We start from the raw sequence: 24,883 nt of genomic DNA, 5'->3' as shown, positions 1-24,883 counted from the left end.
TCAAGACCAGCTTGAGCAACATGCTGAAACTCCATCTTTACTAAAAATACAAAAACATAGCTGGGTGTGGTGGCATGCACTGACATTCCCAGCTACTGAGGTGGGAGGCTGAGGTGGGAGGATCGCTTGAGCCCAGGCATGGAGGCTGTAGTGAGTCAAGATCACGCCACTACACTCTAGCCTGGGTGACAGAGCGAGATCCTTTCTCAAAAGTGCATGTGCGTGTGGGGGGGTGTTGTGTAAAGTCATGAATATAGAGAGATCTACAAAACAAATCCTGCCCTCAATATTCTAAAGCAAGGTTCCACAAAATTGGTTGAGAAATAAGGAGTAAGTCATTTTATTTTATTTTTTATTTTTTATTTCCATAAAAAAGGAAATTCTTTATTTCCATAAAAAAAAGGTTTGGGGGGAACAGGTGGTATTTGTTTACATGAGTAAGTTATTTGATGGTGATTTGTGAGATTTTGGTGCACTGTAACCCAATTCATAGTATTTTAACCCAATTCATAGTATTTTAACCCAGTTCATAGTATTTTCCCTCACTCCCTTCTCACCCTTTCCTTCAGAGTCCCCAAAGTCCATTGTAACATTCTTATGCCTTTGCATCCTCATAGCTTAAAAAAATACCTAAAGGTAATAACTGGGGTAAGAGTTGAGTGATTGCCTTTACAGATATTTTATGCCTATCTATCTATCTATACACATGTTTATAAATGGAATCAAACTATAAATACTGGTTTTTTTTTTCATTTAACATTTTATTTCTGGGCACTTTTCCATATTAGTACAAAACAAGTTCCCTTTCTGTGTTTGATGTTTGGATTTCTACATATTGATTTGGTTTGGTGTGGCACCTACCTGTAAGTTATAAAATGTGATGTGGTAAACTAGGCTAACTACCACATGTGGATAAGAGCTGATGGGATGATGCCCTTCTCCTCTTATCAAACCTGCAGAAAACTGACTCAAGGAAACATACCAGATTCGCATATCAAGAGATATGTCTAAGCTCCTATACTTTTAAGTGCTTACTAAATTTGTTGAAGGACCATGCAAGGACCTGTGTAACTCTTTGCTTTAAAGGTCTTTTCTTTTTCATCGTTAGTATTTACACGGGGACAGGATCACACAGGGGTAAAGTCCACCTTTATTAAAGCTTTTTTTTTTTTTTGAGACAGGTTCTCACTCTGTCATCCTAGCTGGAGTGCAGTGGCACAATCACAACTTACTGCAGTGTCAACCTCCCAGGCTCAATTATCCTTCCCCTTCATCCCCGCCATAGTAGCTGCGACTATAGGCACTATAGGTATGCGCCACCATGCCCAGCTAATTTTTAATTTTTTTGTAAATATGGGTCTCACTATGTTGCCCAGGCTGGTCTTGAACTCCTGGGCTCAAGTGGTCCTCCTGCCTGAGCCTCACAAAGTGTTGGGATTATAGTCCACTGCTCTCAGCCTGATTAAAGCTTTTGTCAGGAGAGATAGATTAGTGTATATAAACTCACTAATTTAGACCAATTATGAAGAGGTTAATTTGAAAAGAATAAACTGCAGAATTTTGGAAAGACCTACAGGTATATTACTTTCTAATGTGAGAAATGCTTCAAGTCATATGTCAGCTAGTTTTGAAAAGTAGAAATCTTATGGAACTCACTTGAATGAATTGATCAGATTTGTTTGCAACTACCATGTTCTGTTAGCTTGCTGTTAAGTGTTGGTAAAGTGCTAAGGAAAAGGTTGTTCTCAAGTTAAATAATTCTCTTGTTAACCTGCTTTCACTATTTGTAAAATTAAACAGCTCTTTCTTTCTGGTCTGAAAGGTGGTAAACTTGAGCCAGCTTAGGTTTTGTGAACCTAAATTTCAAGCCAAAAGTCTCAATGCTATTTCTCTCCTTATCTATCTATATATCTCTAATCTTTCCTTTTGGATACTGTTAAACTCATAGTACCCAGGACAGGGCTTGCACTCTATGGTCCTCTGAATAAGCAATCTGCCATTTTAATGTCAGAACTTACAAGCTTTCTGTTTTCATTTTTGTATTAAAGGGAGCTGGCCCTGAAAATGAAAACCAACCTAAAAAGATTTTCACTTCCAGTGTCCATAAACAGGAGAAGAGAGCACAGATGAAGCCACCTAAGCCTACAAAATCAGGTAAAAGCATACATCCCGACCACTCGGAAAACAGCCCCGGCAAAATGTTGTGAAACTTTTGCAATTTCAAGCTCAGGTAATACTTGTCTCTTACCTCCCAAGTCAGCTTAATGATTTCTCGCGTGGCTCTTTAATTAGATACAGCTTATTTTAGAAAAATCTAATTATTTTGACTAATACAAGTCCAGTGTATAACTTTCATAGGGTCTTCCAGTCTTTTGCCTCATCAGAGAAGCTGTCTAGGCACAAAACTGTGGTCACTCACTGAAACATTCTTCTGATTGGGTATGCAAGAGGAAAGTACCGAGTCACTTTCCAGTTCATAGCAAAGCGGTGTTTTCTCACTTTCTACATCTCCAACGAAACTGTTGAAAATAATTCACTCTAAAGGCCCAATGATATTCAATTGTTTTTAATTATTTAGAAGGCTTGTTTAAGCCTCTCTGTATTCTGAGCAGGGATGTGTAAGTGGTGAGGAAATGTTGACAGCTGAGAGGAATACTCTGCTGGGATATAATAAAATGTGATCTCACCAGAAAGAGTTGTGTGCTAGAGAGAATTTTTTCAGCAGGAGCAGGGGAGTGGAGGATGGATTTATATTGAACCATCTTTGTCCTCTCCTTTAATCCCGCTCATGAAGAAATTAGACCAGGAATTCAGGAACCCATTTTCTGGCCATGAAATAGCAGCAGCTGACTTGCTCACAGCTTTTAATGGCCTCATGGGCACTATACTCCTATCAAGTGAATCACAACTGTCACTGTGCACCAGAATCAACTGGTGAGTTTTTAAAAAAATTACAGATGGTCCTGGCTCCATCCTTAGAGATTCTAATTCATTTGCTTCAGGAAACGGCACGGGTATTGGCGTTTTTTAAAAGAGCCCTAGGTGATTCTAATGTGTAGCCAGGATTGAGAACCACTGGTTGAGTCTAAGTCACTAAGTCAATTGACGATAAGCAGGATGAGGGAGGGAGTGGAATTAGGAGTAGGGAGGTAGTCTGCTTGGCTGGGGTAGTTGGGTTAGTACAATATTATTTACCATCAACTTTTACTGGGTGCATCTATTGAGTCATCAATCAATTCATTTCACATGAAATCATGGATGGGCAAACACAAATAACATTACCTTATTTGAAATTTTAGAAACTAAGCAGATACAGTATGTTTCCCTCTGGTCTCAGTTCAAAGATGTAAGACAATCCAGTAATAACCACCCAAAGATTGGCAGTTATAGGCATAGGTATTACCTCCCAGGCCTTCCCATGCCCAGGGCCCTGTGGCTATAGCCATGTTGATTTTACACCTTTGACATATCACACATGGCATCACACAGGCCCTAACTTTTAGAAGTCTGGCACCAAAGGGAGAAGGGTTTAGAAAGCACTAGAGCAGGGGGATCAGAGGAAGCCTGAAAGGAGGAAACATTTTGGCATTCCATAAACAACATACCCCAATATCTCTGGGATTCCTTATTGCTTGTGTGTTATTTGCTTTGGTTCCAGTTGGATTTGAAGCTCAGAAGATACTGCAAGTGCCTGCCATGGAAAAAGAAACCAAACGATCTTCAATTCTCCCAGCCAAGTTCCAGAAGCCAGTAGAGCCAGTTGAGCCTGTCTGGTTCTCCCTGGCCAGGAAGAAAGCCAAAGCATGGAGCCACATGGCAGAGATGATGCAATAAAGAGCCCTTGTGTGGAGCATCAGCATTTTTTTAAAAATTTTTATTTTTTTGAGACGGAGTCTCGCTGTGTTACCCAGACTGGAATGCAGTGGCGCGATCTCCGCTCACTGCAAGCTCCGCCTCCTGGGTTCACGCCATTCTCCCGCCTCAGCCTCCCCAGTAGCTGGGACTATAGGCAGCCGCCATCATGCCCGGCTAATTTTGTTTTCGTATTTTTAGTAGAGACGGGGTTTCACCATGTTGGCCAGGATGGTCTCGATCTCCTGACCTGGTAATCCGCCCACCTCAGCCTCCCAAAGTGCTGGGATTATAGGTGTGAGCCACCGCGCCTGGCCAAGCATCAGCATTTTAAATGATAATTGCTAATAGCTGTATTAATTCTATGTAGTGATCTTTTTACTGTGACCAGTTTTATTAAGCAAAATAAGTATTAAGCAAAATAAGAATGTATTAAGCAAAATAAGAATTTATTAAGCAAAATAGCCTTAGAAATGTGAATTAAAACATAATTATTTGAATGAAATAAATGCCATGAATGCTTAACCTTCCATATAGCCACTGCCAGCACCCAGAAACCCAGCATTTCCTCTATTAAAACTATGGAAAACATTTGCACTGCTGTAGAATTGCAAAATCTTTAACTTTGGAATGGAAACATTCAGATGATTTGACCCAAAGATTGGCCTTTAGGTTTTATGAGCCTAGATAGATGCTGCAATTATTTGGTTGTTGCTCCAAACTTTGCAAAGACTCCTAAAAGAGATGGTGGAAGTGAAAATTCTGGGTCTCCAAGAAAATTTCTGCACAGCCTATCACCCCTTGACACATCTTCCCTGTGTCCCTGGGGGCCCCTGATGCTTTCTCCTTGGGTGATAGTAACACGCAGAGCACTTACACAAAACTCCCTCTTTGGACATGCCTCACGTCAACCTGTCACAGGCCTGGCTGCAGCGAGCACCTCCCTATGACGCAGAATGCTTCTTGGGAATTATCTTACTCCTCTGGATAGTGAGTCCATCAGTGTTTTGCTTCTTGTCCCAATACTACCGTGACCCTCTCTGATCGCACAGAAATCACTGTCTATCACATATATCCTGTTAAGCACTGAAGACCCTATTGAAATTAGAGTTCTACAGATGCCAAAAGCTGTACTTTCCATCAGGCATATGGCAAGCTTACTGCCTCAATGCACATCTGGGGCCACTGGAACTCCTTCCTCTCTGGTTCCAGCCTTAAGGTGGAGAAATCCATGTAGCTTCTTGTCCTTTTCCCTCAGCTATCTTTGCTTCACAAGGTTTTAGCCCAAAGCAAGAGCGCAATCCCAAAGCCACTGAGAAATGAACTTTCTGCTACCTGGAAGCGTTAAGTGAGTAAATCAGCTTTTCCGCACCCTCATTCCTAGGGGCACACACCTCAAAAGTTACTAGGCTGGAGAGACACTACCTTCCAGTGACCCACTCATGTCCCAGCCATGGAGAAGAGGGAAGACCAAAAAGGGAGAGTGAGAAAGAGAATGAGAGGGATGGTCAGCTATGAGGGGTGGGGGCAAGTAGCCTGCAAATGTTGATGCCTCCCTTCCCATCTTGCCACACAGTCTTTTTCTTTTGTAGCACAGCCTCCGTTAAGAACTCCTCGGCTAAGAATGAAGATGTAGGCACCTTTACCCCCAGAGCCAGTTCCTTAATTGGCTGGCTTTCTGAGATGCAGACCACCCTAGAATCTCATCTAGGTTCACTAGAAGTTGGTTAAATCTTCCTTTCTATGTCTTTCCCTTCATTCCATCCCCCAAACCCACAAAACACTAAGGGAGAGCTCCCTTTGGATGTCTGGGGGGTAAACCTAGCTCATTTTTCTAGGAGACCCAGAAGTGACTTCTCAGTATAGTTATCACTGTGTCTGCCTCTGTTACACTGTGTTGCTTTGCTTAAACAGAAATGAAGACCTGGACATCTGACTGTGCCTTTATATTCTGAGTGGGGTGCTGCCCCATGCAAAAAAATCCAGAGAGGTAGTGAGGTGTTGGAGCTAAACACTTGGTGCTGGGTTTTGCTGATGCTGGTATAATGTGACACAGTACAATTACATGCTAAATGTTGCATTTTCTCTATATAACATCTATTTTTCCTGATACCGTGCCTTTGCCATTTTGATAATGCTATTTTGATTGAGTGAATTTTATTTCCTTTGTATTCCCATAGTGAACAATATATTAAGGTAGATGCCCTTTATCTGGGTACTCCTGGTAGATTAGCTGTTACATCTCCCTTCCCTTTTTCACAATGAACCTGTATTCAGTTATTCTCACTCTGAGAACTCTCCAATAACAATTTCTTTTCCACAATTAACAACACAGCTGTTACACCTCCCTTCCTTTTTTTCACAGTGAACCTGTATTCAGTTATTCTCACTCTGAGAACTCTCCAATAACAATTTCTTTTCCACAATTAACAACACAGCTGTTACACCTCTCTTCCTTTTTTCACAGTGAACCTGTATTCAGTTATTGTCACTCTGAGAACTCTTCAATAACAATTTCTTTTCCACAGTTAACAACAAAGCTCTGTTTTTAAATGAAGAGATTAAGTTCTTTATAAATGCCTAAAGGCACATTCTGACAAGTTTTCTACTTCTTTAGCTTTTTTGATTTATGATATATGCAAAGCAAATAAATTTAATAAAGCCTATTCTGTAGTCCATCTCTGTCTGTGACATGGGACGGGAAATCAAATAGGATATTGACAATTCAGAGCTGAAGGTTGTCAGAGAAGTAAAATGTTCTTAAGAGGTGGTGCTGAGAATAAAGGGAGTCCACGCAGGTGTGCCTGACCAAGCTGATGGCTTTCAGGTGCGCACTGATATTTGGTATGGGGGAGAAGGGCTATTGAAGAGGTTTTGGGTTTGAACACCTGGAGAATAAAGAGGGGGTGTGGTTGGGGTGGGGAGCAGAAGAGACAAGGTGATTGGTGGTTGCACTCTAACCTGCGTCAGGGACAAAGTCCAAGTCCTATAGCAAGATGGGCTACTGGAACAAGCACTTTTCAGAAGCAAGGGGCCCTACTGTGCTCAGGTAACAAAGTGGCATGGAGAGAGAAAGGGAAAGGGGTTATAGGCCAGCTATTGACCCTGGTTCATCTGTAACATGTTCAGGGTTTAGAACAAGAGTTCAACTTGGGATCCACATACCATATGTCTAAGTATTTGAAATATTTAAATAAACAAATATGGCATGTTTTATTTAATGGTTTATCTCCTTCCATGACAAATGTACGTTCATAATGACCTCAAAGGCCAGGTTGGGTTCTAGAATTCTCAGCCTCCTGTAAGTCCTGCCCCAGTGATGTGGGAAGAACTACTCCCCTTTCCCCTCCCGCTTTAGAAATATTTCACACCTACACAAAATTGTAGAAAACATTACTATAAACATCCATGCATCTACTATTCAGCTTAAGAAATGTAACATTACAAATATAGTTGATGCCTGCTGTGGAGCCTTCTCTACTAGAATGTCCCTCCCTTTCTTTCCCTGAGAGGTAACTACCATCTCAAATGTACTTGTCTTTCTGTATGCTACACTTGTATGCATCTCTTACATGCACACCTTTTAGTCTCTCTATATGTACCCACAATCAATTTATGGTGATCATTTGTATGTTTTCTTCGAAGTCATACACATGGTATCATGTTTGTATCCTTTTGGACCCAACTTTTTTCTTTATGCATTTTTCCCCCTAGGCCTCAGCCCCTGTGAATTCTAGTCTCCTCCCCAGCCCATCCCTTGCTGTCCCTTTCAGTTTACCTGAAACAGCCCCGAGCCAGTGAATTAACCCTGGCTCTACAGGAGGTGCTGAACTTCTTCCTCTGTTGCCTGAAACGAGTGGTTCTCAAACCTTAGTGTTCATCAGAAGTCCCTGGGGGTCTTGTTAAAACACAGATTGCTGACTCCACCCTAGATTTTCAGATTCCGTAGGTCTTGGGTGGAGTCTGAGAATTCCCAGGTAATGCTGATGACGCTGCTTGGGGGCCAAACTTTGAGAACCACTGCTCCAAATCAAAGTCTGGGCCCAAGCTCAGCAATACCATGTGGCTTCTAGGCAACCTGGGCCATCCATGAAGTTTTCTTCAAAACCGTGCTCTAGAGCAGTATTGTCCAATAGACATATAATGTGATCTACATGGGTAATTCTAAATGTTCTAGTAGCCACATTAGAAAATAAAAAGAAACCAACAAAAACTTTAATATTTCATTTTAATTCAAGTATTATCATCTCAACATGTAATCAGTATGAAAATCATTAGTAAGATATGCAATATTATTTTCACACTTACAGACATATTAATAAGACTAGCCATATTACAAGCGCTCAGCGGCCACAACGTTACTAGTGACTAAGGTAGTAGACAGCACAGCTCTAAAGACTTGAGCCCCATCTCTCTCTTTTCAAAAATGGTTTTAAACTTGACATTTTAATTGACTTTTGGCTGCAGTAAAATAATTTAAAACAATCTTACCAAATGGTGGAAAGTAATATCTTCCAGTGAAGGTATGGTGGGCCAAAACAAAGAGGTAAAAGAGAGATTTGAGTCAGAATTATTTATTGAAAAATCTCCCCATGTTTCAATTTATTCATTTAAAACAAACTCTTATTTTTAACTTGAACAAACACTGTCAAATATATTTGTGAAAGATAAAAGTTAGATGTCACTAGATACCACGTTTGAGGTAAAGAACTTTGGAATGATATGTGTTAAAATTCTCGCAGGCATCTGAATAAAATAAAATAAAAACAATGAACAGCAGAGTCTTCTTTCTTCATCTTCTTACTATTCTTCCCAACTACAGAATGAAATGAGAAAAAAATAAACAATGGTACATTAAGCAGCACCAGTGACTTTCTAAATAGAAGAAAATGGCCAGCTCTGTGTATATCTGCAACATTTGTGTGCTATATCTTAAACAAGCAGAGAAGAACACCTTTTCCTTTTGTAACTCGCAAGCTTAGATATCAGGGTGCTTGTGGAACTGATGGTTCCAGTCAAATGATCACACCAACCTTGTCTCCCTAGCACCAGAAAAGCTTGTTGTTGTTATTTTTACATGAGAGGCAATTCTGGGATTTAAATAAATCTCTCGAGCTTTAACAGCCTGTGCTAGTTCCACAAATGATACTCCCTTACCCTCCCAGACCCTTGGTTTCCATATCTACCATATGAGAAAGAAGCTGTTATGAAATATACAGCTGTGAAAATGCAAAAAAAAGAAAAAATATTAACCATTTAAATATACTCAAAGACAGATATGCCTTAACACTTAATTACACACATTCTTTTCATTTGTCACATAAAATACAAAGATATATAGCTAAACAAATATTTAGGTATTAGTCATTAAATGTGGTCCTACTTGAAATTCTTAGCTTTTTGCTATTTGTAAGTAGTCACTTTGTAAAAGGCATTGAGTTGCCTCCTAGTTACTATGGGAGCCTGCATTTCTGTGGCTAAGTAATGAAGGCCCAACTAATGTGTGGCCCAACAAAGTTAGATGCTGCGTCTGGCAACTGTTTTCTACACAAATATTGGTCTTAGGTAGTAGGTCTGATACATTTGACACTTGTTAGTAGTCCTGCAGCTAGAGGACAAAAGACCTCAACATGAACAAATGAGTAGCCATGAAGTATATTTCAGAACACACTGCAGTTCATATTACTAGGTACATGAATATTCTAGTAACATTTTAAGTAAGTTAAATTGAAGTTTTAAACTAAAACATTTTCTTAATTAATTTACTGGGATTTTTTTTTAAATAAAACTGTCAGTAACAGGTAAATGCCAGGAATAGTTGAGTGATCCTCAAAGCTATACACAGATACCTGGATTTTCTCAGCTTCCCCTCTGCTGCGTCTAGGTCCCTTTGGAGTTCTTCACCTTGTTTTTCTCATCCTTCTCTTTTTCTTGTTCTTTCTCTTCCTGGCCTGCAGAATCTTGGGCCTTTTCATCCCACTTTTCATGCTGGTATTTAGTGACTTCTTTAGTGGAGAATAATAGAGACGTTGGGACCAGACATTCGCAGAAAATATAGCCCAATTTATAACTAGCAGCGGCATCCCGTACTCCACCCTCAGGAGAAGCAGGAGGATAGACTTAACTAAGGAAGGAATAGCTGGCCATCTTCCTACTGGTTTTCACAACAGTTCCATGGACCTCACGTAGCTGCTGCTTGATCATTTCCACAGTGACACTATTTCCCTTTTGTCCAGTAAATATCCCACCCAAAGCTGCTGATTATTTCTAGTTCTTTGGAGAAGAAGAGATTAGAATCATTGTGTCTGATCTCATTCCAAGTGTTTTGGTCAGAACTTTGTTGGGAAAATATTTGTTACCTCAAAAGACAAATTCTATGGTGAAGCTCATTGGTTCCTCACCCCCCTGAATGTTTCATTTTTACCAAGGGCCAATATATCACTTCATCATTTGGGGATCAACTTTCTAAGAATCTTTACACTTTGAAAAGCCATGAACCAAAAAGGATGTCTGCCATTTGCCTGTTCTTTTCTTTCCGGCGTCCCTTCTGTTTCCTGCCGAGCTCCCTCTTGAACTCCTATCTACCCGGCCATTCATCTGTGGGCCCCCCAAATGGCATCGATGATCTCAGATCTCCTATCAAATACAGGTTGGTAGAGGGCAGCATGTTTTCTCAAAATCATAGAGGTCGTTAGAGAATTGGGCTTCGACTCATTGGGACACATTTGGCCTTAAGTTTCAGGAGGGCCCTGACCCAAACTTCACCACCCGAGGCCCCGAGCCCCGCTTCACCACCCTCTTCACCAGCTATGCGCGCACCGCCGCCCTGCCTGGAACCCTCGGATGCACGGGTCCCTGCCTCCCCGCCACTGCAGGTAGCCCGTTCCTCACCCTCGGGAGCAGCAGCCTCCTCTGTGGCCGGTTCCTCTGCGGCCTCCTCTGCAAGTTCCTCCTCTGCGGCCTCCTCTGCGTGCTCCTCTGAGGCCTCCTCTGCGGACTCTTCTGCAGGCTCCCTGGTCATCTCAGCCTGGTCTGCTGGCACCTCAGGTTCTGGGACCGACGCGGCCTCCTGGAGCAGGCCCAGGCCCTCGCCCTCAGGGCCCATGGCCCCCACGCCCAGCCTCTCACGCACCAGCAACAGTGCGGGCTCATTTGAGCCACTGGGCGCCGCAGTGCGGGGCCTCCGCATCAGGCGGCCGCCACGCATCCCAATCAGGATGTGGTCGTTGTGATAGATGCGGTGGAGAAGGGAGTGGACCATGTCCAGAAACTCCACGCGAAAGCCTATTATGGGGTAGCGACGGGTGGCCGCGACCAAGTCAAAGTTGCCCGCCTCATTCCTCTCTTCCTCCTCCTCCTCCTCCTCTTCCTCCTCCTCCTCCTCCTCTTCCTCCTCCTCCTCCTCCTCCACCATCTCCACTACTATCCTGATCTCTGAGTCTTCCTCGGGGTTCCTGACCACAGGGGCTGCGGCCAAGCCTGCCGCCTGCTCACCCTCCTCCTCCCCGAGGCCTCTCGTGGGCCCTGTGACTCCGGCCACCTCGGCCACGGGCACCATGTCGCCACTGTCGGGGCCAGAGTCACCAGCCTCCCGGTCACCTCCCGCCTCGGCCTGTGCTCTCTCCTGGCTCACTGGGGCCTTCCGGTCCTCTTGGATCGGGTCTTGATCCCCTGTGGCAGACATGACGCCAGTCAGTGCCTCAACTGGAGTGGCGACTAGGCTGAGGCGACGATGGTGAAGTCGGTGGCCTCTGAGGTGGTTGTGGCTGAGGGGAGGTGAGGGTCTGGCTGCTGAGAGAATAAGAGTCTGTCTCCTTACTGAGGGAATAAGAGTCTGTCTCAGAGGACACCCTAAGGTGGGAAGGGCAGGGAGCCAATCCCAGGAGCCTCCTTCCAAGGCTGGCCTGAGAGGACTTAGACAAGGCGGGAAAGATTCCGGTTGGCAAGTGACAGGGGGCGGGACCGGGGAGGGTCAACCAGGGGTTCTCAGTGAGCTCTAAGCTCATTTGCTGAAAACTTCAGATTGACATGCTCTGCGTCCAATGAAGATCAAGGCCCTTAAGCTCTAGGACAACTCAGAATCCAGAACTCCACCTTTTCTTTGAGACCTTAGTGTCCAGGGCTAGCCTTTAGGTCCACACAAGTCCTGTCCTTTTAATTTTACGATTATTAGCAACACTATAGTGGTCCAATGTGGAGGCACCCTGGATTGGGGAAACTTCTGTAAAGGGCAGAGAGGAAAAATTTTAGGTTCTGCAAGGCCCGGAAGCAATATGGAGACTATTATGTAATTACTATCACTAAGTAGGTTTCCTGCCTTCCATAGGACACATACTCCTCTTTGTACCACGAATTTTTTTTTTTTTTTTTTTTGAGACAGAGTCTTGCTTTGTCGCCCAGGCTGGAGTGCAGTGGCGTGATCTCGGCTCACTGCAAGCTCCACCTCCCAGGTTCACGCCATTCTCCTGCCTCAGTCTCCCGAGTAGCTGGGGCTACAGGCGCCCGCCACCATGCCTGGCTATTTTTTTTTTTGTATATTTAGTAGAGACTGGGTTTCACTGTGTTAGCCAGGATGGTCTCAATCTCCTGACCTCATGATCTGCCAGCCTCAGCCTTCCAAAGTGCTGGGATTACAGGCGTGAGCCACCGTGCCTGGCCTGTACCACCATTCTTTTCTGTATTTGCCTGGTCAGTGCCCTCCGATCTTCTTCACCTCCTACCTAAAGTGATCAACCTTATTCATTAAACCATTTATTTATTCATTTACCAAATGTATCGAGTGTCTTCCATGTACCAATGCCACGCCTCCTTACAACTGTTATTTGTACCTCTTGCTTGTTTGACTGATGAAATCCAAAGATGACAGACTGCTCATGGTTTACATCCTAGTACCTCTTCCCCCATCATTTCTATGCCCCTCTTTGGGGTGGAGGTTAGCTCAGACCTCTGGAAGCTGAGCCCTCCCAGCTGCATAGTGTCAACGTTCCAATATATTTGCCGAGACTCCAGTTTATACTAAATCATTCCCTCTTCAGTTGCCTTGTCCACTTATCAATGAGTGTGAAACACAATGTGATGACTGCTGTCAATTTTGAGGTCTCTAGTGCACAGCAGTAGCTGCTTCTTTCTGCAGGGAGATAGGACTGGGCACTGGGCTTGTTATGGAGCAAGTTGTTGTCAAGGAGTGAGGCAGATCCTGGAGGAGATGGTTCTGTTGCAGTGGCAGTAAGCTATCTTAACGGTTGTTTCCAAGTCCCTGGGAGGGGAAACTAGTTAGCACCAGCAAACAGAAGAGAAAGGAAAAAGCTGAGCAGGTGTGCTTTCAAGAAGTGAAGTGAAACTACCTGAAGTGAAACTGAGGGAGAGTATCCTCCCAGCTCCTGCATTGGGGCTCTCTTCATGGCAAGTACGTGAGCCAGAAGTCCATGGAACAATCTCCATAGCCTTGGTTATCTGCCTGAGCCTGTTGCCTGCAGATGCAGACCCATCCAGGATGTCACATTCCCTTATCTCTGGTGTGTAGTTGCTACCTTTCCTTTATTTCCAGCTATCCCACCAATGACATCTGATCTTTGCCAAGTCAGGTAGTTGGCACAACCCAGGATTTCAGATTTTCTTAGGGAAAGGTGCTCTCTTTCCCCACCCCACCTCCGTCTATCAGTCAACAGAAGTGGCCAAGTCCTTTCCATTTGCAGACCCACCATCAGGGTCAAAGTGGGCCAGAGGGAGAGACCTAAAGCCACAACAACCCTCAGAGATTTCCACTTAATGTTGGGATGACCAGCCCAAAGATCTCCTTTACAGGCTGGCTCAAAACTCATCGCCTCCAGGCAGCCTACTTTTCTATATCTGTCCCCCACCACCGTCACCAGACACGATCCTGAATGACAGTGATATGCATGGACATGGTTTAGCTCCTCTAAGAAAGCACAGGCCCTTTAGGGTGAACGTCCAGGCCTGCCTCAAGTTTGTAACACCCACAGTGCCTGCCACAGGGCTCTGCACCAGGTCAGTGTTTGATAAATGTTTGCTAAATGAAGCAAAGGGCTTTGGAATCACTATCACCATGAATGGTGTTCCTCTTCTACCTGCCTAGGGCTTGACCGTCTACAAAGGGCCTTGCTATCCCCCCTTCCTTTCTCTCTTGGGATCGTCTCCCTGGCCTCGTGTGAGATTTCTGCTTTTGCAACCTAGTGTGATTCTGCTGTGAGGCTGAGGACAATGAGGGATCTCACTCCTCAGGGGAGACCCTGCCCCCGTCCCCCACATACAAGGAGTGAGTTGGTCCCTTGCTTGCCTCCTAGTCTACTGTGTCACAGCCAGAGTAGGCTGTGGGTTCCTACTCTGTGCCTACTCTGGCACAAGAGTCCCATCTCCCTGCAGGCGGGGGAGAGCCCACAGTCCTCAAGTCCAGCACTTCTTGCTGCTCGTGGAAGCCACGAGAGGGGTGGGGGACAGTCTGGAATGCTGGTCTCTCTTGGGATTTGACCTTGACCCCCACATCCCAAGGGGTCATTGCACAGACTCTGTGACTTTGAGCTCAGCCCCTGGGAGTGGAGTTGCATGTCAGGGCTCCATTCTTCCAATTCTAGGCAAGTCTGCACCACCACAGGCTCCTTTTCACTTACAGGCTCATCTAGCTTGTGGGGTTTATGCCTTTCCTTGCATCCTCAGTCTTCTTCCCTACACTGAAGTTTGTTCATCATTCTTGGTGACTTTAACATCCACAGGGATGACTCATCCCACGCCCTGGAATTCCACTTCTATGACCTCCTCATCTGATCTTTTCTCCAACCTTACATCAGATGCTTACCCCCATGGTCCTACACTAGCCTTTTCCATTTTCCATTACAAGAAATGGCACCATTTAGAAAGTTTTTTCTCTACTGCTACAATGTTTCAATTCCATCAGATTATTTCCCCAATCTGCTGACCTAACCACTTTTTCACTCTACCTTCCTACCATCTTCTTCATTTGCCTACTTACATAAATTCCATCCATTATGTGTTGTTATTATCACAGGCAGAATGCTGGCCTCCCCAAAGATGCCCGTGTCCTAATCCCCAGAACCCTGTGGGTCTGTTAGGTTACCTGGCAGAGGGGAATTAAGGTTGCAGATAGAGTTAATGTTGCTAATCAGTTGACTTTAGGATAGGGAGATTATTGTGGATTAGCCAGATAGGCCCAATGCAATCACAAGCGTCCTTAAAAGTAGGAGAGGGAATTAGAAGAGAGAACCAAAGAGGTGGCAGCATGAGAAAGACTTGGCCTGATGTTGCTGGCTTTAAAGATGGAGGAAGTTCGGAACTATAAGCCAGTGAATGTGGGCAGGCTGTAGAAGCTGGAAAAGTCAAAGAAACAGATTCTCCTCTAGAGTCTCCAGAAGGAATACAGCTCTGCCCACACCTTGATTTCAGCTCAATGATACTTCCGACCTCTGCAACTCTAATATTGTAAGTCTGTATTTTAAGCCACAAAGTTTGTGGTGATTTGTTACAGCAGCAATAGGAAAACAATACCTACTCACGTTAAAGTCACTCCATTCCCTTTCTCCTCTTAGCTGTCTATCATATCTACTAGGCAAAACCCCAACTCTAGTTGAATTGCATTCTATTACTTTTTCCTTGCCACTAAATGAAGCAGATAAAAATATTGAAAATTGGTTGACTAAGTTGACTAAAAATTTGTGGTCATGAGTACGTTCAAGACTGCTTGGCAACCACAGTTTCACTACACTTTCTCTCCACCTCAAATTGTTGACAATTTTGCCATTGAACACACAAACATTTTTGTTTCTTAACTTCTACATTTCCAATGATTTGCCATCTACCCTACCTCATCCACTTACTCTCAGGACCATGCCAAGGATCCTTTACCTTTCTTAATGAAAATATGCATCACTCCCAAAATCTCAAGATTAAAAAATCTTAAGAATTCCACACTCTGACCACCACTTCTTATTTTGGGTGCCCTTGCTCCGATTATGGTCCCCAATGACCACCATGTGGTCAAAGCCATCAGTCTCTTTCTATTCTCAGTTTTCTTGATCTTTCAGCAGCAGCTACCCACATTACTCTTCCTTAAACAGCCTCTTTCAGGATTTCTGTGGCATTACAGTTTTCTGAGTTTTCTCCTCTTTGGCCACTCTTTACCTCATTCCCCCAAAACTAGAGTTTCTCTGGGCTCTGTTCTGGGACTTTGCCTCTCTATACTCCCTTCCCCCAGTGATCTAATCTTTGTTTCAAGGCCTTGAATATAACCCAATGATTATAATTTCCAAATTGATATCTGTGTCTCAAACCCCTCTTCCAAGTTTATAACAAATTTGACTTGGTATCTCCACTTGAGTATCTCACAGATCTCTCCAACCTGAAGTAGCTAAAATGTCATTCTTGATTTGCTCCTCCTCTCTGCTTGTTCTTCCTTCTTAAGAAATGGCACTTCTACCCACCAAGATGCTTTAATCGGAAACCTGGTTGCCCTCTTTAATTCCTTTCTACATCCATTCCATCTGTCAGTTTACCTCCTAAACGTCTCTCACATCTGTCCATTTCTCACCTCTTCAACTATTAATACTCTCATTCTAATGTAAACCATTAGAATTTCTGATTCGACTACTCAATAGCCTCCTAATTGGTTTTTCCCCTTCCGGTGGATTCTCTGCACATTTTAAAGAATATAATTCATATCCTTTCAGTCGTCCTGTTTAAAAACCTTCACTGACTTCTTGTGAATTAAGTAAGATACAAACTCCTTACCTTACCCCATAAGACCCTGTGTGATCTAGTCTTTGCCTGGCACTGTTCTCGTAATTTCTAGAATACATGTTCTTTCCTACACATGAAATTCCATCTGCTGGAACAATCCCCTTACCCCTTACTCTCTTGTAAGATTATGCAGATTGTTCTCTACGCAAAGGTATCCAGCTGAGGTGTAGGGTGGGCCGAAATCTAGCCTGCAGTCTGCTTGTCAAGCTTGCTCCTTGGTGTGCAAGACCTTGCTTCTACTCTTCCCATGGCTGGCTTCTTCTCAACCTTCAAGTCTTGGCTTCAATGTCAACTTCTCAAAGAGGCCTTCTCTAACCTCAGTTATTTTCTGTCTCAGTGCTATATCTGTCTACTACCTTCATAGAACCTATCACCATCTGTAAGTATAGATTTGCTGTCTTTCTCCCTGTAAGCCCCACAAGAACAGACATCTCGTTTGTCTTGTGCCATGCTATATCACCACAGCACCTAATACATAATCACGCACTGAGAAGTGATAGTTGATGAGAAAGAAGGAAACTCCTGAGAAGAGAATGCAAAGAGCAAAGAGAGGGTCTAGGTTCTGCTTTGCCCAGGTGCCTCCTGCCACACTGATTGGCATCAGAAAAAGCCTTCATGTCATAGAGAAACCACACAAGTTTGGCCAGAAATTCTCAAATGTGGCAGCACATCAGGATCTCGTGGGGATTAAATTAAAAAGTCCTCATGTCATAGAGAAAGCACAAGTTTGGCCTGAAATTCTCAAATGTTGTATCATATCAAAACCTCGTGGGGATTAAATAAAATAACATAATCGCCTCTCCTCTGTCTTTCGGGGTTCTGATTCATTGGGTCTGGGTGGCTGCTGCAGACACTCTCGGTGCACTACCTAGAGACTGCCACTGAGTGGAGCTGTATGACTCTGTTTCAGAGTAGAGGTCGCGCTTCGCTCCAAGAGAAGGCAAAAGTTATAGAAGGATTTTTTTTTTTTTTTTTCCCAGCTACCCTGACCTCAGATCTTCATTCCAGGAGGGTGGCCCAGGCAGTGTCTCCAGAAATGTTTAAGTTTTGGTTTCTTTTTGCCCAAAACTTCCTGTACTTTTCCTTCTCTTATCTTTTACGTCTCTATCTTGTCTTCCTCTTCTTTTTCTGGGAATCACTCTTCCTCAGTTTCCTTACTTGTAACAGGAGGATAAGGGTGGCATCGTGAGGATCTAAGGAGATACCACATACCAAATTGCATTGATCTAACTTGGCATGTAGATGTAGTATCTTCATAGATTTTTTACACCAATGACATTCTAATCCACACAGTGATGGTAGCTTCTCTATTCAAGCAAACACAATTTTATTAATGCATAATAAATTCCAGAAGACTCTGTGCTTTTAAATTCCAGAAGACTCTAGAGGTCAGTGGGCTGGTGAGGCAACCTGTTGCCAAACAGTGCCAAATGGTCATTTGACCATTTGGTTTCAAGAACATGTATTATACAAAGTGAAATACGTTTCAAGAACACGTATTATACAAAGTTTCAAGAACACGTATTATACAAAGTGAAATATGTCCGAAGAGTATTTAGAGAGAAGATTTGTATGCGCTACTACCCTGCTTTTTGCGATGGGTCATGAACCAACCTCTGAGTCAACTGGAGGGGAAGGCACGGAAGAGGTAACAGAAGGGGCTAGGAAAAAGATTCTTCCAGGGCCTTAATCAGCCTGAAATGTTTTGAAACCAGCTGACCTAATAATTCTTCAGAGACTGTCAGTGCACTGGTGCCCCATGAATGCCTCCATACAAAGCTGCAAGCCCATTATCTATGGCTGTCTAGGACTGGGAAATAACCAAGCAAGGTTATAACTGAGCGGACCTCAGTTCAAAGAAATGAGAACAAAAATCAGGTCGCTCTTGGCCATATTGATTTATACATATATACATATATATACATATATACATATACACACACATATATACATATACACACACACACATATACACACATACATACACACACATACATATATATATATGATTTTTCCCCTTCCTCTATATTCCAAATGGCTTGCAGAAGGGATTCTTGTTTCTCATGGCAGGGCTATCGATGGGGCAATTGAAGGAGCTACTGTAAATGACTGTAACTAAAGAACATTTCAAGACAGCTCCATGGGCTGTTTGACAGGTCTAGTTCAGGAAGCCCCATGCCAACAACCAAACAACTCTATTTGCAGTATGACCCACAGGGTCATCCTCTGGGCTGGTTCAGCTTCAAATGTCCATTTGGCACTGTTTGGCAACAGGTTGCCTCACCAGCCCACTGACCTCCAGAGTCTTCTGGAATTTAAAAGCACACATTCACTACCATAAGTTCTAAAAACCTATAGCAGTTTCCACTCAAGCCACTCCACTGACAGTTGGAGAGGGTGGGGAGAGATGGGGGAGGGCTGAAAGGGAAATGTTGCAGATAGAGAGCTTGTTTGAAATGCATTAGGGGCCGGGCGCGGTGGCTCAAGCCTGTAATCCCAGCACTTTGGGAGGCCGAGACGGGCGGATCACGAGGTCAGGAGATCGAGACCATCCTGGCTAACACAATGAAACCCCGTCTCCACTAAAAATACAAAAAAAATTAGCCGGGCGTGGTGGCGGCGCCTGTAGTCCCAGCTACTCGGGAGGCTGAGGCAGGAGAATGGCGGGAACCCGGGAGGCGGAGCTTGCAGTGAGCCGAGATCGCGCCACTGCACTCCAGCCTGGGCGACAGAGCGAGACTCCGCCTCAAAAAAAAAAAAAAAAAAAAAAAGAAATGCATTAGGGTACTTTCTCTTTGAAGGAATTTGTAGGGAAGGGTTTTGTAAAGGAAAAAGTGCTTTAGTATGCGGGTAATATGCAGTCATTTATCTGTGTACTAAGCTTAGATCTTATCCATCACTTTTTTTTTTTTTTTTTTTTTTTTTTACCCTTGAGCTCATCTCTATTAGGGAGATTCTGATTTCTCCAACTCCTTGAGAGACACCTCAGGTCCAGGGAAAAAAAAGAATAAGGATGCCTTTCTCCAGAGGATGGTACTTTTTAATTCCAGATGTTCCTGCTGTGAATATAAAAAAAGAATTTGTCAAACTCGGGGGCTGAACTGCCACTTAGTACCTGCGTGATCTTGGGTAGTTATTTAGCCTCCCTGCACTTCAGTGGTTTTTTTAAAATATGAAAAATGTAGATAATAAGAGCACTTATCACATAGGCTTGTTGTGAGTATTAAATGAACTAATAGATGTAAAATCTTAGAACAAAGCCTGGCACATAAGTAACATATGGGTCCTCAGCATATAATTCCTGCCCTCAACTAGCTTAGAGTTCAGATGGGGGGATAAAACCCGTGCATTAAAGATTAAATAGCAGTACATGCTACCACTTCACTAGACCGTATGTAGTGTTAGGCCTTAGGATATGATAGTGAGCCGGAGAGTCTTGGTATAACCAGAAAATGTCAAAGAAACAGAACAAACAATAAAGGCACTGAGATCAGAGTAGTGAGAAAGTCTTTTGGTGTGGAGTGGTCAGAGATGTCTTCGTATAAGAGGTAGGACTTGGCCCAGAAATAGAGCAGGGGTTGGACAGACAGAAACAGAACAATTCATTGGGGTCAGAGAATAGGGCTTTGGAGGTAGAACACCTGTGGGATGGACGGAGGTGTTCAGGAGCCTATTTGAAATGCACTTAGGGTAGCTCCCTGTGCATGCCCTTCTGGTAAAATACTGATATGAGAAAGAGAAAAGCATCTCCTAACATCCGGGAGTTGGACTAGTACCATCAGCTAGGCCTTGCTGTTGCTAGGAGCTGGCCTAGCACTAGTAGCAACACCAAACTAGGTCTTGTTCTGTTGAACATAAATCCACAGAATGCCAATATCAGACAAGGCAACTCTGTGACTATGGTGGATCAAGGCAGAAGCAAGATCATTCTGTAACGGCTGAACCCAGACAAAATGTGAACACTGTCCAAACCCCAGAAATGACCAAACATCCCTCTCCCAGCTAAAATGAATGACTGCTACTCTTTACTAACTAGAGCTATAGCTTCCCTCTACTCTACCCTCCCTCTAGCTAAAACTTATTGAAATACTTGATCACAGAATTGTTCTACTGTCCGACAGCATACAATTTAGGGCAAACCACAGCTTTTTTTGACCTTCCCCCAAGTCATCTAGCCAATGCCCAAATCCTATAACAAATCTTTTCTAACACACTATTCTTGAGATGCCTCACAGTTCTTCATGGTGTACATGCCCCCTCACTTCAACAAGTGATAAACCCAGGTTGATCAACATGTGTGTGCCTAGTGATCTTTGGCCAAAGGATATTGACAATATCACTAAAATGATTGAGGGGTATGGATACATCCTTCTTCCTAGGGTTCATGTAAAAAATTCCAAGAAACAAAGAAATGTCTGAAATAAGTGCAGTCCCACCTCATACAACACAGCATGGTAAGTAAAATGACAGAGGCAATTACAGAGCACTGTAGGGATAGAAGAGGGACTTCTTTCAGCAACTTTTCCTTAACAACCGTTGCCAGGCACTGGGGATACAACAGGGAACAAGATAGACAGATAAAAGAAAGAAAAAGGCTGGGAGCAGTGATTCATGCCTCTAATCTCAGCACTTTGGGAGGCCGAAGCAGGTGGATCACTCTAGGTCAGGAGTTCGAGACCAGCCTGGCCAACATGGTGAAACCCTGTCTCTACTAAAAAATACAAAATTAGCCAGGTGTGGTGATGCACGCCTGTAATACCAGCTACTCAGGAGGCTGGGGCAGGAGAATTGCTTGAACCCGGGAGGTGGAGTTTGCAGTGAGTGGAGACTGCGCCATTGCACTCCAGCCTGGGCAACAGGGCAAGACTCCATCTCAAAAAAAAGATAGATAGATAGATAGATGATAGACAGATAAAAGATAGATTGGACAGATAGGGAGAGAGAGAGAGAGAGTCCCTGCTCAATGAACGAAGGAAGAGTACTTGCAAATGTTTAAAAAACAGAAATAGCAAGTATGTTCATTAACAGGGAACCATCGTCAGAGGCAGTGTAACCTAGTGGTTGAGAGCACAGCTTGTGGATCCAACCTGCCTTGGTTTCTATCTCAGCACTATCACTCAGCAGCTGCCAATAGGGCACAATCTCACAATCTACCGTGGACAGTAATTTCCTTTCTTACTGATCACCCCCCAGTTAGGGAGGTAGCTCAGCTCCTATCTGCTGCTATTCCTACACCAACACTTGAACAAGGTCTTTCCACTTCCAACCAAGACATTCACCCAAGGCTGCTTTTTCTCTGTGGTCTCTGGCTGAGGGCCCAAGGAAAATAAGTCCAGACTTCAGCCTGGTTAAATACAGAGCCCAACATAATGTACACATGGTTTTAGCATCCAGGAGAAAATTGCAATAGGTGTTCATGCAAGGAGCTCTCTTGAAGCTATTTTTAAGTGCTTTACAGGGACACAGACTTTATGTCATCCCCATCCCCTTTCTTGGTTGCATGTTTTTGAACAGACGTTTGGTTCTAAACTATGCTAACCCAGTGAGGGGGCTTGGGGAGGCAGTATGACTAAGGTATCTGACACCAACCTTGTTCTCAAGGAGTAGACAACCTGATTGGGGAGAGAGTCAATTGCTGACAAACAGAGCAAGAACATAGACCCAGAAGAATGTGCTAAATTACATGGCCGTCTGAAAGGCCACCTGAACTTGTATCATAAATACAGGAGGAATTCTCACAGGAAGAGCTCACTGCGGGCCAAGTGAGTCTACGAAGGCTTTGTGGAGGAAGAACCAGGGATAAAATACAATTTAGATAGAAGGATTTTCAGAGGGTATTTCCTGCCTTAAATTATCTTTGGTATAAAATGAATTGGGAAAATTAATTTTGAGAAAATTGTGCAAAAATGTTCCTTTGAAACCACTGAAGCCAATCTAGGGTGTTCCAAAAACAGTGCCAGAAATGGTCCCTTTTTACTGCAATCCCGGCTCTCCTGGGAAATGTTGCCAAGCAGCTGGCTGCACATTTAGCCAAATATAAATTTTCCCACATATGGAAAAATCATAGAATTACAAGTGTATAAAGGCCTGCTACCTCTGATTTGAAGAGTCTCCAGGGAGAGTTCCTGAACTACCACCATTAGCAAACCCCCACCTTTCACAGGTGCCAGGTATTCATCCTCACCAACATGCATTGTGATCATTATTTCTTATTTTAGCCATTCTGATAGGTGCATAGTTATATACTCATTTATTCTCCAGCTTTATTAAGGTATAATTGACAAATAAAATAATTATATATATTTACAGTATACAACATGATGTTGTTATATATATAATATATATGTATATGTATATACACATACATATTGTGAAATGATTAAATCAAGCTAATGTACCCATCAACTCACTTATTTTTTTTTTGTGGTAAGAATACTAAAGATTCAGTCTCTTAGCATTTTCAAGTACACAACACCATAACTGTAGTCACCGTGCTGTACAGTAGATTTCCAGAATTTATTCATCCTACATAACTGAAACTTTGTTCCATTTTACCAACATATTTCCACTGCCCCCACTCCCAGGCCCTGGCCACCATCATTCTACTCTCTGCCTTTATGAGTTCAACCTTTTTGGATTTCACATGTAAGTGAGACCACGTAGTATTGGTCTTTTCTGTACCTGCCTGGCTTCTTCCATTTAGCATAATGTCCTCCAGGTTCATCCACATTATCACAAATGACAGGATCTCATTCTTTCTTAAGGCTGAATAGTATTCCATTGTGTATATATACCACATTTGCTTTATCCATTCATTCATCAATGGACACTTAGCGGACTTAGGTTAATTTCACATCTTAGCTATTGTGAATAATGCTGCGACAAACATGGGACTGTAGATATCTCTTTGACATACTGATTTCATTTCTTTTGAATATATACCCAAAGGTGAGATTGCTAGATCATATGGTAGTTCTATTTTTAATTTTTTTAGGAACGTCTACACTGTTTTCCACAATGGCTGTACCAATTTACATTCCCACAAACAATATACAAGGGTTCCTTTCTCTTCAGATCCTTGCCAGCACTTTTCTTTCATATTTCTGATAACAGCCATTCTAACAAGTGTGAAGTGATCTCATTGTGGTGTTAATTTGTATTTTCCTGATGATTAAGCATGTTGAGCATTTTTTTATATACCTGTTGGCCATATTGATGTCTTCTTTTCAGAAATGTCTATTAGGTCCCTTGCTCATTTTTTACTGGGTTATTTGTTTTCTCGCCTTTGAGTGTTTGACTTCCTTATATATTTTGGATATTAACCCCTTATCAGATGCATGGCTTGCAAATATTTTTTTCCATTCTGTAGGTTGTCTTTTCACTCTGTTGATTGTTTCCTTGGCTGTGCAGAAGCTTTTCAGTTTGTGCAATCCCAAACATTTATTTTTGCTTTTGTTGCCTATGATTTGAAAGTCATATTCCAAAAATCATTGCCCTGAATGATGTCAAGAAGTTATTTCCCCCATGTTTTCTTCTAGTAGTTTTAAATTTCAGGTTTTATATTTAAGTCTTTAATCTCTTTTATTTTTGTATATGGTGTGAGTAAAAGGTCTAATTTCATTCTTTTTCAAAGGAGACATGTGGATATCCAGTTTTCCAGTGCACTTTCTTGAAGAAACTGTCCTTTCCTCATTGTGTGTTCTTGGCACTTTTTCAAAGATCAATTGACTATAAATGTGTTGACTTATTTGAGGGCTATCTATTCTGTTCTGTTTGTCTGAATGTCTATTTTTATGCCAGTACCATGCTGTTTTGATTACTGTAGTTTGTAGTATATTTTGATATCAGGTAGTGTGTTGCTTCCAGCTTTGTTGCTTTTGGTCAAGATTGTTTTGGCCATTTGGGGTCTTTTGAGGTTCCATACACATTTTAGGAATTTTTTTTCCATTTTTGTGAAAAACTCTTGTCATTTGAATTTTGACAAGGATTGCATTAAAACTGTTGATTTCTTTGGGTAGTCTGTACATTTTAATAATATTAATTCTTCCAACCTATGAACACAGGATATCGTTTTATTTATGTCTTCTTCAGTTTCATCAATATTTTATAGTTCTCAGTGTGTCATATTCTTATTTTTATGTATAATGTCTCATTTGCTTTTTTTCTGTTTATTTTTTCATGGTTTCATTTCTCAATTTATTGTGTGCAGGATTCAATACAGTATAAAGTTTCACGTTGTATTTCCAATTGGAGTATAATTTTC

At 42.7% G+C, this 24,883-nt stretch overlaps 3 protein-coding genes across 4 annotated transcripts in view; 1 reads left to right on the top strand and 2 right to left on the bottom strand.

Annotated features, from left to right (window-relative positions):
- The window catches only part of KIAA1210 (KIAA1210 ortholog), an 80,360-nt gene extending 73,842 nt beyond the window's left edge, over positions 1-6,518 (top strand). For both annotated transcript variants that reach the window (XM_050776084.1, XM_050776085.1), the window contains exons 11-12: positions 2,049-2,154; positions 3,659-6,518. In XM_050776084.1, the coding sequence (XP_050632041.1) occupies positions 2,049-2,154; positions 3,659-3,834 (282 nt within the window). In that variant the 3' untranslated portion in view covers positions 3,835-6,518. The remainder of the gene's footprint in view (positions 1-2,048; positions 2,155-3,658) is intronic.
- NDUFA1 (NADH:ubiquinone oxidoreductase subunit A1) overlaps positions 1-24,883 on the bottom strand; it is a 970,503-nt gene that overhangs the window by 817,729 nt on the left and 127,891 nt on the right. The window lies entirely within an intron of this gene.
- CT47C1 (cancer/testis antigen family 47 member C1) lies at positions 8,067-11,764 on the bottom strand. The gene is made up of 3 exons (XM_050776128.1): positions 10,690-11,764; positions 9,702-9,857; positions 8,067-8,668 (listed from the first exon to the last, which is right to left on the bottom strand). Exons 1-2 carry the CDS (start codon positions 11,534-11,536, stop codon positions 9,733-9,735), a joined length of 972 nt encoding a protein of 323 aa, XP_050632085.1. The 5' UTR covers positions 11,537-11,764; the 3' UTR covers positions 8,067-8,668; positions 9,702-9,732.

Source organism: Macaca thibetana, chromosome X (assembly GCF_024542745.1).
Source record: "Macaca thibetana thibetana isolate TM-01 chromosome X, ASM2454274v1, whole genome shotgun sequence".
NCBI classification, from domain to species: domain Eukaryota; kingdom Metazoa; phylum Chordata; class Mammalia; order Primates; family Cercopithecidae; genus Macaca; species Macaca thibetana.
The sequence above is the reverse complement of the archived record's forward strand: the minus strand, read 5'-3'. Positions and strand labels throughout refer to the sequence as shown.